We start from the raw sequence: 17,503 nt of genomic DNA on the forward strand, positions 1-17,503 counted from the left end.
AATTGGGAAAGGCAAGGAAATAGGTTTGTCCCTGGAGCCTCCAGGAAGAACGCAGCCTTCCCAGCACCTTAACTTCAGCCAGTGAAACCTGTGTCAGACATCTGGTCTCCAGAACTGTGAAGGTAATATATATATATATATATATATATATATATATATATATATATATGTTGTTTTAAGCCATTAAGTTGGCAGTGATTTGTTATGGCAGCAATAGGAAACTAACACGGAGCAGATCCTCAAAGTCTGGTCTCAGGCAGTGGGAATTCTAGGTCCTCTTGCGAGTGTACTCTTAGCCATACTGAGTTAGACCCACAGGGGACAATCTAGTAGTTTCAAGAGACCTGGTCCAGCCCCATGGGTAGACAAAGATTGGGGACCCACCTGCCTTATTCTGCCTGGACCCACTACAGCTCTGAAGTCCTCACTGCTATGATCCTCTCATGGGCTCCGTTCTTACATTCACATGTTGTCTCAAAAGAGGGGAGGTTGAGTCTCCTCTACCTAAAACCTGGTAATGGTATCCTATTAAGATCTGGCTCGGAGCAGCCCCTGCCTACCCTTCCAGCCTCATCTTCCACCATCCAGCCCACTGGCCATACTGAACATCTCTCAAGTACTTTGCACATGCTGTTCCCTCTTCTTCCTAGTACTTTTCCTCAGCCCTCTTTACTGGTCCAGTTCCTCCTTATCCTCATGTCTCAGCTCTACGGTCACTTCCTCCGAGGCCCCTTCCTCACTGTTCACGTCCCTCTCTTACACGTTCTCCTAGCTGCCCATAACTGCCCTTCAGAGAACTTTACTATAGCATGATTATGATGATTTCGATAATGCCCGAGTCTCTCGCTATAATGTCAGGTCCGTGCAAACAGGGACTCACCTGTTTGGCTCCCAGGTGGGTCCTCACATAGCAGGTGCTCCGTAAATAATTGAATGAATGAGTAGCCCATCTGCATCCATTCGGATAGCAAGGTCAGACCAAGCTGGGAACCCCTTCCCGCCAGCCCCAGGGATTGTCCGCTGATGCCTAGAGGAAGAGATGCACCCTTTCTGGTACCTCTGGGAGCATCCTGGGAAAGGGGACGTGCCCACTCGGCTTCGCTGAGTAACCAACAGCTCCCCTTAAGTGTCCAGGCTGGTGATGGATGTGTTTCCTGGATGCAAGGCGTGAGTTGTAGTCATAAAATTAATCGGGCATGTAAAGACATAACTAGAGAGTGACAGCCATGCACGGTGTCCAGCTAATTGGGCACTTAATGTGGAGGCATTAGACAGGCAAACACCAGGCTGCTGACACAGAGCGGTCCTTCTCTTAGTCCTTGAGGGATCTTCTGTTTCAAAACACCAGGGAAATCTGGATGTTTCAGCCTCAGGATCTGAGACTCCCCGAACGCTGCCCATGGGAGGAAACTTGAGGTGCACCTCATCTAACCCCTCACGTTAACGTCTGGGGGAAAGGGCACCCAGAGAATAGAGGGTTTGCAAGGTCATTGACTGGAGAAAAGGTAGGATTCAAACCCATGGCTTTTGACCCTGCCTTATCTGTTCCCTATCTTCAAAAATGTCCTTTTTCTTCTAATATAAGGGCAACACGTGGGGCGCCTAGATGGCTCAGTCGGTTAAGCATCCCACTCTTGATTTTGGCTCAAGTCATGATCTCACGGTTTGTGGGGTTGAGCCCCACATCAGGTTCTGCACTGACAGCGAGTACCCCGCTTGGGATTCTCCCTCTGTCTCTGTCCCTCCCCCACACTCTCCTTCACTCTCTCTCTCTCGAAATAAATAAATAAACATTTTGAAAGAAAAGGCAACACATGTTCACTTTGGAAAATTAAAGAAGCAGAGGGAGTCCAGACAATTGAGTGCTTGAGGAGGGTGGGTGATGGAGACATTAAAGAAGGAAATAAAGCTTTCTTATAATCCCACCACCCAGTGATTATCACTGTGACTCTTTGGGTGTTTCCTTTCTCATTTTTTTTTCTTTTTTGCCCAGTGCACACCATGCAGGGATTCAGATGAGCATGGTCCAAACCCAAGTTCACACCCTGACTCTACATCCTGGGTTTTGGGAGTTTTCATCCCTTTAACATAAGGAGAGCATTTCCCCGTGCAGTTTGCCTACTGCTTCCTTCCTTACTACAGTGCTTACCAGAGTGTGGCCCAGAATTCCCCAGCCTCAGGATCACAGAGGGAGCCACTTCAATATTCAGATTCCCAGGCCCCACCGCAATCCCACAGAATCATCGTATGTGTGTCAAACACTCTCCCCAGGTGCTCTAGAGGCGCCATAAGTTTTGAGAACGTCCCCCCATGCAGTGGTTCTCAACAGGGCCGCATGCTGAAATACTGGAAACCAGGCTTAAGCAGATCCATAGCTGAGAAGGTTTAGAGTCGGGGGCCTACGGGTTGGTATTCTTTTTGAACGCTGTCTGGGTGATTGACATGCATAGAAGGTTGCAGGCATCTTTCATGATGCATATAGGGTTTTCCCGCCGAGATGAGACAACAAACATTCCTTTGAGGGTAAAAACACTGAGGGGCGCCTGGGTGGCTCAGTCGGTTAAGCGTCCGACTTCAGCTCAGGTCACGATCTCGCGGTCTGTGAGTTCGAGCCCCGCGTCGGGCTCTGGGCTGATGGCTCGGAGCCTGGAGCCTGTTTCCGATTCTGTGTCTCCCTCTCTCTCTGCCCCTCCCCCTGTTCATGGTCTGTCTCTCTCTGTCTCAAAAAGAAATAAACGTTAAAAGGGTAAAAACACTGAAATATTTTATCACCGGGATAAAGACCCACTTGTCTTCATGGTCTTTTGTGACATATTTTGACCTAGCTTCCTGCACAGTTTCATTTCTAAGTTTATACTCTTTGGCTGTCGGAGCCCTCCACGTTGAGGCCCCGGCATTTGGGGCTACAGAGAGGATGTCAAAATGAGTAGGCTGCAGGAAACCCCCTGCTCAACCGATCTGGGAGCAGAGAAGGAAGGTCTGTGCCTCCCACCCACATGCTTCTCTCTTTACTGGTCTCTACTGAATTCACAAATAACAAGAGTCCCTGAGCTGAGACATCTGAATAATGATCTTAAATCTGTTGTTTTTCCACGCCATTTGCCGCACTGAGAGAAGCTAATGAGACACTCCCCATACAAGACCCATTAATGGCGCCTTTCGGCATTTAGGAGTGAACTGTGGGAGGAACAGGCATCTTGGTGGAGGCTCTCATGTGGGTTTTGCAAGTGGTGAGTGAATCCATGGCCTCGATTTTACAAGAGGAGGCAGGAAAGCCTCTTAAGTTTCCTAAGCAAAGCACACTGCCGTTTGGAATTGGGTCACCTGTCCCGTGCTGTCTTCCTGGGGCTTGACTTGAGGCAGGAGGCCGGGAGGGCTTCATGGAAAGCAAAGATGATTTACTGACACAGAGAACTAGATTCTAGCCCTGGCGGAGCGACCCCAGGCAAGCCTCTCACCTTCTCTGTGCTTTGGGACCTGCGCTGATAGAGAGAGGAGAACAAAATCTAACCGTTTTCTGGCTAGGGCAACCCGCGAAAGAGGGTGTGGACAAGAAAAATGTCTCCATGCGTTTACCATCCCTGCCTCCCATCAGCTTGCCTCATCGTCTCATAACATGTTATAATTCTGCAGCATTGCAAGGCATCCTGAAGTTAATCTGCTCTAGACAACTTCAGGCTGTTTCTTCAAACTGTGGCTTTCCAAAGGAAATCTAATTCCAAACAAACAAACAAACAGAATGGATAAATGCAGACATGCTGTGGATGAAGTGCAGTTTTCTGGCCCCTCAGAATCACCCCACCACTACAGTGCACGGCCCCTCAACTGGCTCTAAGGAGCTCTGGGGTGCCGTAAAGCACAGCTTGACGACCCAACTCCTTCTGTTTTACAGATGAGGAAATTGAAGCCCAGAGAGTCCAACTCCAGGGCTAACCCCCAGCTTTCTCAATCCTCTGTTAAGGGCTTTTCCGGGAAACAAAATGATGGGGCAGCTGTTGGGTGTCTTGTCCCAAGCTCAGGGAAGTGAGATGGACAGAACCAGCTAGGGTAACTGGGTGTGTGTGAGTTGGTACCTACCTACCAATCATTGAGGGTCCCTTGGTGTGGGGTCTGCAGGAGGATCCAGCAGGGTGGAGATCAGACTGTTCCAGAAGACCCCCGTGGCTCTGCTTGGCACATAACAGCAGGGTGTATTGCAGTTAAGAACAGAGATTCAGGGGGCACCTGGATGACCCAGTCAGTTAAGCGTCCGGCTTCGGCTCAGGACATGATCTCACAGTTTGTGGGTTTGAGCCCCACATCAGGCTCCATCCTGACTGTGTGGAGCCTTCTTGGGATTCTCTCTCTCTCCGCTTCTTCCCCGCTTGTGCTTTTTCTCTCTCTCAAAATAAAATAATAATAATAATAATAATAATAATAATAATAATAATAAAAAGAATAGGAGCTAGGAACTCAGGACAAACCGCCTGGGTCTGGATCCCAGCTTTCTCCACTTCCCAACTGTGCGACTTGAGTAAATCACTTAACCTCTCTGTGCCTCAGTTTTCCCATTTGGAAAATGGGGACAAGAATAGGGCTCAGCGTATAGTACTACTGGAAGGAGTCCTTAAGAAAATTGATGTGGAGTGCTTATCTCTGTACCTGGCACGTACTAAGTGCTCAGTACACATCGGCTACTGTTATTCTAGGTCATCTGAGACCGTGGACTGGGGGGCTTGCTCCTGGTTACCGCCCCACCCATCATCCTATAAAAACAATTTCTAGGGAAAACACAGGGAGAGGGGGAAGGGAAGATGAGGGGGAGGAAAGGAGGAGTGTGCGGCCTCTGGCTCTGTGCACCCTGCCTGCCGAAGCAGCTCCGTCCAATCTGGGTCACAGCAGAGGCTCTGGAGCCCGCAGGCTGCTCCTGGCTCTTCCCTGGACAGAGTGGCTCTCTGTTGAATGAAACACAAAGGGAGAAGTTGCTATTTTTAACACTGCAAATCCGAGCACTTTGAGGGGATGGCAGGAGCGAGGAGGCTTGTGGGGAGAGTCAGCATCAGGTGGCTCCCAGGGTCCTTCTAGAACCTCTGATACCCAAGTTGTATCCCGGTGGTTCTCGTGCCCGTGGTGCCCCCAGCGGGAACCCGGTCCTTGGAGGGGTGGGCCGGGTCCAGCTCCCTCCTGAGAATGGGAGCAGGTGTGCTAGGGACGGGGTTGGAGAACAACCAAGATGAGGAGCAGCTGAAACTAAACTTTGAGATGGCAACGAAGACATCCGAGTGAAGACGTCATGTCGACAATTAGATAAAGGGATCTGGAGCCCAGAAGGCAGTTTTCTCTGGAGGAGGTGATGTGAGATAGTAAGTCTAGAGAAGGTGTTTAATCTGAAGTCAATAGAAGGAGGTGGGAGATCTGGGATATGGGTCTGTGGTGTTCTGAAAACATATCAGAATTTCATGCACACGTGCCTTTTTCGGGGGAAGGGTCCAAGAGTCCTCATCAGACACCCAAGAGTTCATGACTCAGAGAAGGTCAAGACCATCAGCCTGATACTAGGAGATGCTGGTGGTCCCCGGTCCTATGAGGCCCTCATTACTCTGTGTCTGCTTCCAGGCGCCTGGTGGACCGTCTGGAGAACATGAGGAAGAACGTGGCTGGGGACGGGGTGAACCGCTGCATACTGTGTGGAGAACAGCTGGGGATGTTGGGCTCCACCTGTGTGGTGTGTGAGGACTGTAAAAAGGTACTATCATCCTCCTCCTCCCTGCTGCCCTTCTCATCACATGCAGGGGGCTAAGCCTGGGCTCGAGCCTTGGGGGACCCTGGGTCTTGGGGACGGAGCTTGGATTCTGAACGGTAGTTGCCAGAATATGATTCCTTTGGGGATGCTCCCATGCCCAGCTATCTTCTAGGCAACCCTGAACCCTGGTTCCTCTTCTGGAAGATGTTCTGACCCCTCTGTCCCCTTGGAGCTCAGCTCCATCTAGGATGAACATGGGAACCTGCGACAGGATGTAGGCTATGGTTGAGCCTGCAGGTATCCTGGTCGTAGCTTAGCAGGCTATGTGTCAGGCTAAAGAACATGCTGGGCAGGTGTCTACACCTGTGTGAACATGGAAGGTTTACCCAGCATCCTCTTACGCTGGCTTAGAAAGCCCCTCTCCAGCCCAGTTAGGGCCATTGGGCTTCTTGAGTATTAAAGGAGTTTCCCCCCACCCTGCACCCTCTCCTCAAGCTGTCTGCACGTGACAGTTCCAGGACGCAGATATACCTGTCCTTGGGTCTGCCTGAATTCCCCGGAAAGGAATTCAGGGGAACATGTCACTTGGCATCTCCTGCTTGGGGTCCCACTTAGCATTTAGGATGCGGTATTGGGGAAAGTTTATGCCCCAAAACTTGTCTTCTGCAGTCAGCCACATAGTAAAAATTCCGTGACCTATTCAGTTTTCCATTTTGTCTTGACTGCCAGGAAACTCAGCCAAAAGTATAATGTTCCATCACAGTCATGGCATTTGCACAGGTAACTTCCTCCCCTTCAAGGAGCTGAACCTGCAGCCATAATCTAGGTAATGTCAGATTCATGTGGGAAGGAAGGAAGGAAGGAAGGAAGGAAGGAAGGAAGGAAGGAAGGAAAGAAGGAAGGGGAAGGAGAGAGAGAGAGAGAGAGAGAGAGAGAGAGAGAGAGAAAGAGAGAGAGAGAGAGAAAAAACAAAAGGGAAAGAGAGAAAAAATAAGTATGTGGCTTTCCTCTTTAAAAATCATGTCAGTGATCTCCCCATATGGATGCCAAAAATTCAGACCCCACAGGGACTCTTGGAAAATTCCAGAGAATATACTCATCCAGTGCTGGAGGATGACTCCAGTTCTCATTATTGGGAATCGAAACTCAAATTGGAACTTTAATCCTAGCTGGCCTTGGTCATGAGAGGGAGGTGAGAAATGGGGAGTTCCAGCTCTTTCTATCTACCAAGAGAGAGAGGGGCTCTGTTGCCTCCCAGCCCCTTGGCCCCGATCACTGGCAGCTCGGAGCCTGGCGTATGTGAGTGTGCACTGGGCTATGTTTTGTCCCCAGAACGTCTGCACTAAGTGTGGGGTGGAGACCTCCAATAACCGCCCGCATTCCGTGTGGCTCTGTAAAATCTGCATCGAGCAGAGAGAGGTGAGTGGACCGGTCACCGTCCCTATTTGTCCATTCCCCCCCTCCTCACTGCCAGGCGGGAAGCAGGGTGGCCATTGAGGGCTGGGGAGCCTGGTTAGCTGTAGGTCTTACGGGATTGGTAACAAGGAACCAGCTCAGCTGTGAACACTGGCAGGACTGTTCAGTGAGTGTTTGAATGAAGTTCTTTTCTCATCTCCCGCTTCTGTGACTTGGCTCTTCCTCGACGTAGGGAGCTCACCGCGTGTAAGAGGTGGCAGGTGCTGTGTGACCTTATACTAGTTCATCACCTTTCTGATCCTCAAATTTCCCCATCCAGGAGATGGGTGTACTCAGGCCCTCTCTACGGAGTGTTTGGGGTTGTTGTGTGAATCAAAGAGGAGTTGTGACAGGCTATGTGGTGTGTCGGTGTGCTGAGTGCAGGGAGCAAAGGGAAAAACTGGCACTCCCGAAGGCAGGGCTGATAGTGCATGGTTGCCATGTCTTCATCCTCTCCCTGTCCTCCCCCAGGTGTGGAAGCGTTCTGGAGCGTGGTTCTTCAAGGGATTCCCCAAACAGGTCCTCCCACAGCCTATGCCTATAAGGAAGACCAAGCCCCAGGAGCCTGTCAGTGAGCCTGCTGTCCCTGAGCAGGTCACTCCTGAGCCCAAGCATGCTGCCCGGGCTCCAACCCGAGGTACAACAAAACAGCTTCTCCTTTCAGGACCACGGACAGGTCTTGGCTAACTGGTCTACCTAGAGGATGTCCTGACATCATGACTGTGTTTCCACCCAGTTGGTGGACAGCCAGCCTCTGGATTTAGGACCCCTTTGTCCACTGCACAACTCACCATGAACCTTTGTCAAGAGGGTAGCATAGCGAGCCTGTGTCGAAAACCGTATGGAGTGTCCTCAAAATTTAAAAATAGAACTACCCTATGATTCAGCAGTGGTGCTACTGGGTATTTACCCAAAGAATACAAAAACACTAACTCAAAGGGATACATTCACCCCTGTGTTTATAGTAGCACTATTTACAATAAGCAAGATATGAAAGCAGCCCAAGTGTCCATAGATTGATGACGGATAAAGAAGATGTGAGATACACACACACACACACACACACACACACACAGGGATATTACCCAGCCATAAAAAAGAATGAAATCTTTCCATTTGTAACGACACGGACGGAGCTGGAGAGTATAATGCAGAACTAAATAAGTCAGTCAGAGAAAGGCAAGTGCCATATGATTTCACTCATATGTGGAGTTTAAGAAACAGAACAAATGAGCAAAGGGAGAGAGAGAGAAACCAAGAAACAGACTCCTAATTATAGAGAACAAACTGATGGTTACCAGAGGAGAGAGGGTGGGGGGATGGGTGAAAGAAGCGATGGGGATTAAGGAGAGCATTTGTCGTGACGCACAGTGGGTGTTGTACGGAAGTGTTGACTCACTATTGTACGCCTAAAACTAATGTGACACTGTATCGTATAGTGTTACACAATAACACTATTGTATAATAGTGGAATTTAAAACGGTTTTTAAAAAGAGGGTAGAACAGGGAAGTCTCCAGCAATGTCAGGCTGCCAAAAGCTTTTGCTGTCATCCCTGATGGAGTGTTTAGAGGTACAACAGAGGTGGGAATTAAAACTAGAAGCTGAGAGACTTCTGTCACCAAAATGCACACTGGAGCCCGAGGGGGATTTGCTGAGAAGGCCTTCCTTGTCCCTGATACTTCTGCTATCAACCATCAGCGTATCTGAAATTGTACTAATTAAAAGTGAAAGTTGAGCAAAAGGGGAATTCATAAAAGAAAATTACCATGACTGTGGATATTATCCCTATTACCCAAGTATTACGATTAATTAGTAAAATGATGATAATAAAAGGGAGAGGCAAAAAAAAAGTTAAAAGAAAAGAAGCCACTGCTATCAAAACATATCATAATTGAGTGAGACCATTAGGTCCGACCAGATGAGGCCCCTGTAATAATTTCAGCTAACACTAAATGATAAAATCTGGTCTGAATGACGCTTCTGGAGTTGAGCGCAGGCAGTGTTTCTGAAAGGAAAGTTATAGTTGAAGGTCTCAAAAGTTCAAATGTCCAACTATGCCTCCTGTAAGATGACTTCTCAAGGTGCCCAGGGTCGTGCCTGGCACCCACATGGCATTCACCAAATGTTTTCCTCCTGACATGGCATGAGCAATTTCTGCTCCTTGGCAGAGAAATACCAAATTCTCAATATACAGCGCATCCCCGAGGAGCCCCCACACTCAACCCCAAGACTTCCTTCTTCCTGGTTAAGCACTATTCCCTGTAGGCTGAGAAGACTACATGGCATAACTGTCAAGATCTGGGACATCTGAGACCAGGAGGACCTGAATCTCATTTCTCTGCTACTTACCAGCTGCATGAGCTTGGGCAAGTCGCCTGGCCCTCTGAGACTCTTTCCTCACCTATGAAATGGGCTGAATAACTCACCGGGTTATTTTGAAGGTTACATGAGATACTACATGGGAAGTGCTTTGCACGATGTCGCGCTTCGTAAATGTTGGCCAATGTTATATCACGTTAAGCACGTAGACACAGACACATACGCACATAAATAGTATGAATTAGCTTATCACATAAACTCTGGACAAAGCATTAACTCCAAGACTACAGTTGATGTGACACCCACTCACGTCGCTAGAAAGAAGTAACGTCACCAGCGTTGCACAGTGCCACCTAAAAAATTATTGGTAATAACATCCAGTGCTGATGAATGTGGCGGAAATGAATACCCTATAAACTATTGGTAGGACTATAAGTCACCTCCAGCCTTCTGGAAAGTATTATGGCAGAATTTGTTAAAATTTGAAGTGTATATGCCATTTGATCCAGCAATCCCTATCTGGGAATATATTTAACAGCAATAAAAGGACCAATATAGGGGCGCCTGAGTGGCTCAGTCGGTTACGCATCTGAATTCGGCTCAGGTCATGACCTCACTGTTTGTGAGTTTGAGCCCCACGCCCAGCTCTATGCCGACAGCTCTGGGCCTGGAGCCTGCTTCAGATTCTGTGTCTCTTTTTCTCTCTGCCCCTCCCCAGCTTGTGCTCTGTCTCTCTCTCTCAAAAATAAATAAATATTAAAAAAGGTTTAAAAGGACCAATATAAAAAGATGTATGTGTAAGTATATTTATTGTATCACTTTCTATGTGCCATTTTCTATCACAGCACCACTGGAGAAACCCAAATGTTCATTAATGGGATTGTCTAATGGATTATGATCTAACCATACCATGCTATGTTAGGCGTCTTTTAGAATCCAATGATGTAAATGTGTATGATAGATTTTGAATTATGCCCATGATAGGAGCTTACAATATTCTTTTAACAAATATTTACTGAATGCCCAACGAGTTCCAGGCTCTGTTCTGTGCCCTAGGAACACAGTGATAAATGGAACAAACTCCTTGTCCTCGCACAGCTAAAATTCTGGGGGAAACAGATACTCGACAGACAGCATATGCAGATATAATAGAATATCAATGGTGATGACAGCCAGAGGCAAAATGAAGCGGGTGAGGGGGACAGACGTGGGCAGGAGGGTCTGTGTTGGATGGAGTGGCCACAGAAGGGCTGTCTGCAGAGACGGTGTTTGGAGAGAAGCGTAGAGAGGGCTCGTGGAACGTTTGAGAATGTGATGTGCAAAAGGACTTGAGGTTGGAGCATGCTCGGTGAGTGAGTCCTGGGGAAAATCGAATCAACTGAGCACATTCTAGAACAGTTTGTGTGATCATTGACCGAGGATCCCAGTTTGCTCTTTTGGAAGCCTGTGTGTGCTCACATGTGCGTGTGCATGCCAAGGAAATCATGTGAGATTGTAAACGGGAGCTACACCACAGGGGAAGAAAGGAGAAGGGACTTTCAGTTCACTTTTTAAAAGTTCCCAAGGGTGGCGATGGGCCCCTTTGTGTGTTCCTTAAGTGGCAGCTCTCCAGAAGCCATAAAACAAGTTCTCTTCATCTCTCTCTCTCCAGGTGACACGGAAGACCGGAGGGGCCCAGGTCAGAAGACAGGTAGGTCCTGCCCACTCTGTCTCCTACTTTATCCCATCCCTCTCTTGCCCTTTCTCCATTTAATACATGCTTTTCCCTCCAGGTCCTGACCTGGCCTCTGCCCCTGGGCGAGGAAGCTATGGGCCTCCTGTGCGCAGGGCCTCCGAGGCACGCATGAGCTCCTCCAGCCGGGACTCAGAGAGCTGGGACCATGGCCACGGTGGGGCTGCCGCTGACTCTAGCCGGAGCCCAGCCGGTAGGAGACATGGGCAAATCTAGATGGGCTTCCTGGAGGAGGAGAATCAAAAGGAGTTGGGGGGGCGGGGAGGACAATGTTTTAATTCATTTATTCGTTCCGTATCTGTTGAGTATCTACTGTGTGCCACGCTCTGTTCTAGATGCTGGTTCTAGTCTATGGTAGAGGAAAGACAGAGCTCAGAAACAATTCTTACCCTGCACATCCATACTTTGGGTTATATCCCTTTCCTACTCTAACGCCAAATGTAAGGAAAATGTGGGTTTTTTGCCCTCCTCCCTGGAAGCCCTGAGGAAAATGCAACGTACTTTTGAGTACAGTAGGGAAGCTTCCCTCTCACAGACCCACCCAAGTTCTTTCTTCTCTTGGCCGGCGTCCTCTGCTGTCCACGAGGATGGGATAGGTCAGCACGGCCAGGACACTTCTCATCTCATTGGGTCCCAGCACCTCCAGCTGCACTCAGAGTGGATTTATTTGGCGAGAGTGCACGATGGTGGGAATCCTTGATTCCTGGACTTGGACTTTTGGACCAGGTCCCAAGTTAGATGGGCTGAATATTTAGGTCCCATGTTGACCTCTGGCTTCTCTTCCTGAATAGTGGGTGTATAGCTTAGGCCCTTAGTCCCTCTTCTTCTTGGCAGGAGAGCTGGGCACATACCTTGTGCTTAATCCACTGTGCACACCCCCTAGTGAACCTACGGTTCAGATTCACAGAAAAAGAAGAATATCTCAGGTCTACAACATCATGGAATATCTGTTGAGTGCTTACCATGTGCCAGGCATTGTCCCGAGCTCTTCACATACATCATCTCATTCGATCCTTGTCATACCCCCAAATCCTTTTGCGAAGATTCCTATTATTCCCATTTAACAGATGGAGAAACTGGGCTCAGAGAATTGATGCCGTTTGCCCTAAGTCACACAGCTGTCAATTGGTTCAGATGGAAATGAAACCCGTGTCTGTCCGACATTAAAGCCTGGGCTTCTTGTTTTTCCCCTTCCAGAGGTGAAGTTTTTATTGACGATGCTTTTAAAAAAATCTTTTTTAAGGGTGGTAAAAAATATGCACTAATATTAAATTTGCCGTTTCAAGTACTTCGAAGTATATAGTTCAGGGGCCCCAAGTACATCCCATTGTCATGCAGCCATCGCCACTAACCATCTCCACAACGATTTCACCATCTAAACGCTAATTCCCCATTCCATCTTCCCCCCCAGCCCCTGGAATCCACTGACCACTATGGATCTGCTTATTCTTGACATTTCATATAAATGGAATTACACAGTATGTGGCCTTTTGCGGGTAGACATTTTCTTTATCCATTCATCCGTTGATGGACATTTGGGCTGTTTCCACCTTTTGGCTGTTGTGCATAATGAACATTGGTGTACAAGTATCGATTTGAGTTCCTGCTCTTAATTTGGGGGTATATATATATATATATATATATATATATATATATATATATGGAATAGATCATATGGTAAATTTATGCCTAAATCTTTTAGGAACCACCATACTGTGTTCTACAGTGGCCTCACCATTTTTACAGTCTTACCAGAAATATACAAGGGTTCCAGTTAATCCACGGCTTCACCAATGCTTATATATACATACATGTGTGTCTGTATATGTAGGATATATACATGTATATGTGTATACACACATATATATATATATATATATACACACACGTATATATATAGTATGTGTGTGTATCCGTCCTAATGCGTGTGAAGCAATATCTCATGTTTTTGATTCGTGACATTGAGCATCTTTGCATGTGCTCATTGGCTGTTCATATATTTTCTTTGGAGAAATGTCTCTTCCAGTCCTTTGCCCACTTTTCATTTGGGATGTTTGTTTTATTATTGTTGAGTTACGGGAGTTCTTTATATATTCTGGATATTAATCCCTTGTCAGATCTATGATCCGCAGATATTTTCTCCCATTCTGTGGGTTGCCTTTTCACCCCATTGATAGTGTCCTTTGATGCACAGAAGTTTTTAATTTCGATGAAGTCCAATTTTTCTCATTGTCTTTTGTTCTCTGCGCTTTGCGTGCCATATTCAAACAGTCGCTCCAAAGCCAATGTCGTGACATTTTCCCTGAATGTGCTCTTTTAAGACTTTTGTGGTTTTAGCTTTAGCTCTTACAGTTAGGTCTTTGATCTATTTTTAGTTAACTTTTGTATATTGAAGACTGCGCTTTTAGCCCGTGTATTATGTATAGCCTGTTGAGGGAAAAGGCAGTCACACAGTATTCCTGAGCCAGATTTGGATCCCCTGTCCCTCGAGTCAGTGTAATGTCCCTTCGTCTGTGAAACTTGTAGCATCCGCCCTGCTTCACCTTGAGAAGAGTTCATTGCTCCCTCCTCTGAGTCCCCAGAGTTCTGACACACAGCTCTACTCAGTGCTTGTCACCATCTAAAGCGTGTTGTAGCCAGAATCCCTCTCCCTGAGAGAGCAGCAGAAGACAGGCGGTCGGCAGATCCAGGCACCTTAGGTGAGTGTTAAAAACACTGGTTCCTCTGCCGCATTTCAGACCTACGAAATCAGAATTTCTGGGACCGGGATCCAGACGCTGCACTTCTTAAGCAAACTCTTCATGTGATTTCAGTGAATGCTGAAGTTTGAGAACCATTGTTTGAGAGCCTGAAAAGTCAGATAAAAGAGTTTGGACTTTTTCCCGAGGGTGTCAGGGAGCCGCAGAAGGATCCTGAGCAGAGGAAGGGCCAGCGCCTTGCAATTTTTATATTATCCACACATCTCATAGCTATGGCAATGCAAATCCTACCTAGTGGCACTGAGGTCGGTCAGAGGGGTCTGCTGCTCCAAAACACAGACATGTCTGTGCCACCCTTTTTGTGCCATCAGAGGAAGGGGTGGTTGCGACCGTTCCTGATCTGTAGCCCAGCTGCCCTTGCTGTGTAAGAAAAGGTTCCGTCATGCCGGGAGCCCTCAGTGACGAGCCTAAGCCCCAGAGGGGGTCCCACCAGGAGCGCTGAGAACAACTTGCCACTCGGGCCCCAGATCCTTGACAAGAATCAGCTGACCTCCGCATCTTCCATTCAGTTATCCCGATGCCTCCCAGGGCCCCTTTCTCTCCAGATCTGGGACCTGGAGTTAATGCCGTGGAACAAACCAGAGTTATCCTGACTTTGCTTTATGCTACAGAGGTCACCTGTGCGTCGACGACCTCCGTTTGGGTTGGAAAAACCCAAACTCCAAATCCAAAGGCCACCTTCACTGTGAAGCGTCCCCATCCCCCCAGCCAGAGGCCACCCCTCACCTCCGTCCCCCGTGATGTTACTTCTTTACCTGTGTGGCCATTTCAGTTCAATGTCAAGTGCACAAATACCAGATCAAAGACTGTGTGGGGTCAGATCCCAGCTCGACCACTTACCAGCTGGGTGTTCCCATTTTACAGATCGGGGCACCGGGCTTTCCTTTATTATCAAATGGAAATGATAATGGTAATCATTCTTATCTCAGGTTGCTCTAAAGGATTAAGTAAACTAAAACCTCCGATCTCAGAACAGAGCCTGACCTGCCGTGAGGGCCGGTGTGCATTATTACTCGCGGGATTCCGGAGCCGGGTGAACCTGGTCGGAGGTCCTAGCCACTTCCTAGATACGTGACCTTGGGCACATTTAGCTTCCCTTTTCTTGACCGCAAACGGGGACCATAACGCTACGCATGGCGTCAAGTTGTGAGGGTTCCCTGAGGCGAGGCTCACGGCCTGGCACATTTGAAGCGCTCAGTGGATGTTCACTGTTATCGCTGTTTTATAAACTCATTATTTCAGTGTCTGCCTCCCTCCTCTGACTGGGCCATCTGCTCCTGGAGGAATTAAGGTGATTTTTGTCCATCAGGAAGGGCAGTTCGTAGACAATGAACACTTGTTGAATGAGTGAGTGAATGGATGAAGGAATGAACAAGGACCCAGATGAACAAAAGCACAGTGCTACTACAGGACCCGGGGACAAGACAGAGGGACTGGTCAGCCCCCAGCCAGCGGTGGCAAAGCACCTTCTGTCATTAGCATTCAAGCATCTCTCCAGTGACACAGGGCTGAGTTCAGGAAAGGCGGGATCCAGCCCAGAGAAGTGAGAAAGGACTTTCTTCCAGGAATGTCATGCCTTCTGGATGTCAGGACCTGCTGTGTACATTATCCCATTTGATCCTCCAGTAGCTCTGGAGGAGACAGTAGCGCCTCCTGGTCTCAGGCAGACTCCGGAGACTAAATGCCTGAGTTCAAATCCTGGCTTTGCCATTAACCCGGCAAGAGAGGTTAGCCCTCTGTGCCTAGCTTCCCCATTTGTAAAATGGAGGTAAATCAGCGCCCACCTCATGGGGTATAGAGATTAAACAACCTCTTATATGTGAAGTCCCTGGAACATGGTAAGCATTAAATATATGACAACTCATTATTATCAGTAGGTAGAGCTCAGAGATGCAGAGAGGGCGAATGACCATCCTAAAGTCACACAGCTTATACAAGAAACTGGGATGCAGAGCTAGGCCCATGTGAAGATAGAGACCAGATTCAATAATTATAATAATAATATTCGGTGTTTACTCCGTGCCAAGTGCTGTTCTGAGCACGTTGCCTGTATCGCACCGCAGCATCTCCACCACAACCCTAAAAAGTAGGTACTCTTATCCCCATTTCGCAGGCGAGGAGACTGAGGCCCGGAGAGGATAGGTCGCTTGTGCAAGGTCACACAGGTGGAGGTGACATCCTTCCCTTTTCAACACCCGTGTCGTTGTTGTGACCTGGTTCAGGGCATCTGAGTGTTGCAAAGAGAGAAGGCACTGGAGGGGGAGGAGAGGGTCTGGAGGAGCCGAGAGCATCGGAGCCTGCACTCAGTTCAAAGCCGGAAGGCATTACCTCGTGCCAGCTGACCAGACCCAAGGTTCCTCCCGTGTCCACTGTGTGTATGTGTGTGTGTGTGTGTGTGTGTGTGTGTGAGTGACATGACGGGCTGTCTCCTTTCCTTACCCCTGCAGGTTTGCGACGGGCAAACTCAGTCCAGGCCTCCAGACCGGCCCCCGCCTCCGTGCAGAGCCCAGCCCCTCCACAGCCCGGGCAGCCAGGTACCTGCCGCCCCACCCCCACCTGTCACCCAGCTGTGACCCTGGGACCTCCCGTCCTTGCTTGCGGAGCCCGCCAGCTTCGTGCAAAGCCACAGCCACCGCCAAACCCTCAGAATGAGTAACCCTCCAGGCGGGCAGGTGGAGCAGGGGCCGGACAGAAGCAGCCTACCTGCGTGAAGTGCCTCGGCCTCTGCCCCCTTCCCTCCTCGTTGTCGGGTCACTCTCCGTCACCGTCCTTACCTCATACATCTGCCTCCTGCTCTCTCATTTCTTCGCATCGTTCCTCAAATTGGTTCGCTTGAAAAATGCAACTGAGAGAACTCGCCATCTCCAAACTCCTCTCTCAAGGGAATGTTGGGGGCACATGGTTCCCAGAACAGTAGTGTGAGATTCAGGAAAAATTGGTGGCCAAAGAGATGAGTCGTATGGGAAAATCTAAACAAATGCGGATTGCATGAAACAATAGGAGCGATGCCTCATTGGTGCTGTTAACATTTTGCTCCATTTTTTTTAACGTTTATTCATTTCTGAGAGACAGAGACAGAGCGTGATCTTAACTCGATCATCGGCAAAGAAACCTCCTTCCAAATAAGGCCACGTTCCCAGGGACTGGGGGCTAGAACCTCAACATCCTTTGGGGGAGTACAATTCAACCCATTGCAGAAGGTAGTTCTAAAAATTAATGTCATGAAAATTAAACAACGCAGTGAGGTTCTCAGTACGCTGGCCTCAGGAAGGTTCTGAGTCCGAGCTCTGTCCTTTTTTTGCTCAGAAGGGAAATTCACAAAGGTTAGGGACAAAGTGGCACCTGAATGAGACGTTTCCACGATGGAGTCGGTATTGAAGGGCAGTGGAAACTGACGCGACTCTCTCCCTGTGTGGTTGAATGACCTTTCATGCCCCCTCGGCTCTCCCCCCGCCCCATCCCAGGCTTTGGGAAATGTAGTTGTAAAAATTCCGCTGGACCAGTAATGGCCCTGT

The 17,503-nt window shown here is 48.5% G+C and overlaps 1 protein-coding gene across 13 annotated transcripts in view; it reads left to right on the plus strand.

The window, feature by feature from the left end:
- The window catches only part of RPH3A (rabphilin 3A), a 278,545-nt gene that overhangs the window by 233,410 nt on the left and 27,632 nt on the right, over window positions 1-17,503 (plus strand). For all 13 annotated transcript variants that reach the window (XM_045041384.1, XM_045041385.1, XM_045041386.1 and 10 more), the window contains 6 exons: window positions 5,596-5,725; window positions 7,055-7,141; window positions 7,649-7,814; window positions 11,149-11,187; window positions 11,270-11,422; window positions 16,436-16,522. In XM_045041384.1, coding sequence (XP_044897319.1) covers window positions 5,596-5,725; window positions 7,055-7,141; window positions 7,649-7,814; window positions 11,149-11,187; window positions 11,270-11,422; window positions 16,436-16,522 — 662 coding nt within the window. The remainder of the gene's footprint in view (window positions 1-5,595; window positions 5,726-7,054; window positions 7,142-7,648; window positions 7,815-11,148; window positions 11,188-11,269; window positions 11,423-16,435; window positions 16,523-17,503) is intronic.

The sequence above is a fragment of the Felis catus genome, chromosome D3 (genome assembly GCF_018350175.1).
Source record: "Felis catus isolate Fca126 chromosome D3, F.catus_Fca126_mat1.0, whole genome shotgun sequence".
NCBI classification, from domain to species: Eukaryota; Metazoa; Chordata; class Mammalia; order Carnivora; family Felidae; genus Felis; species Felis catus.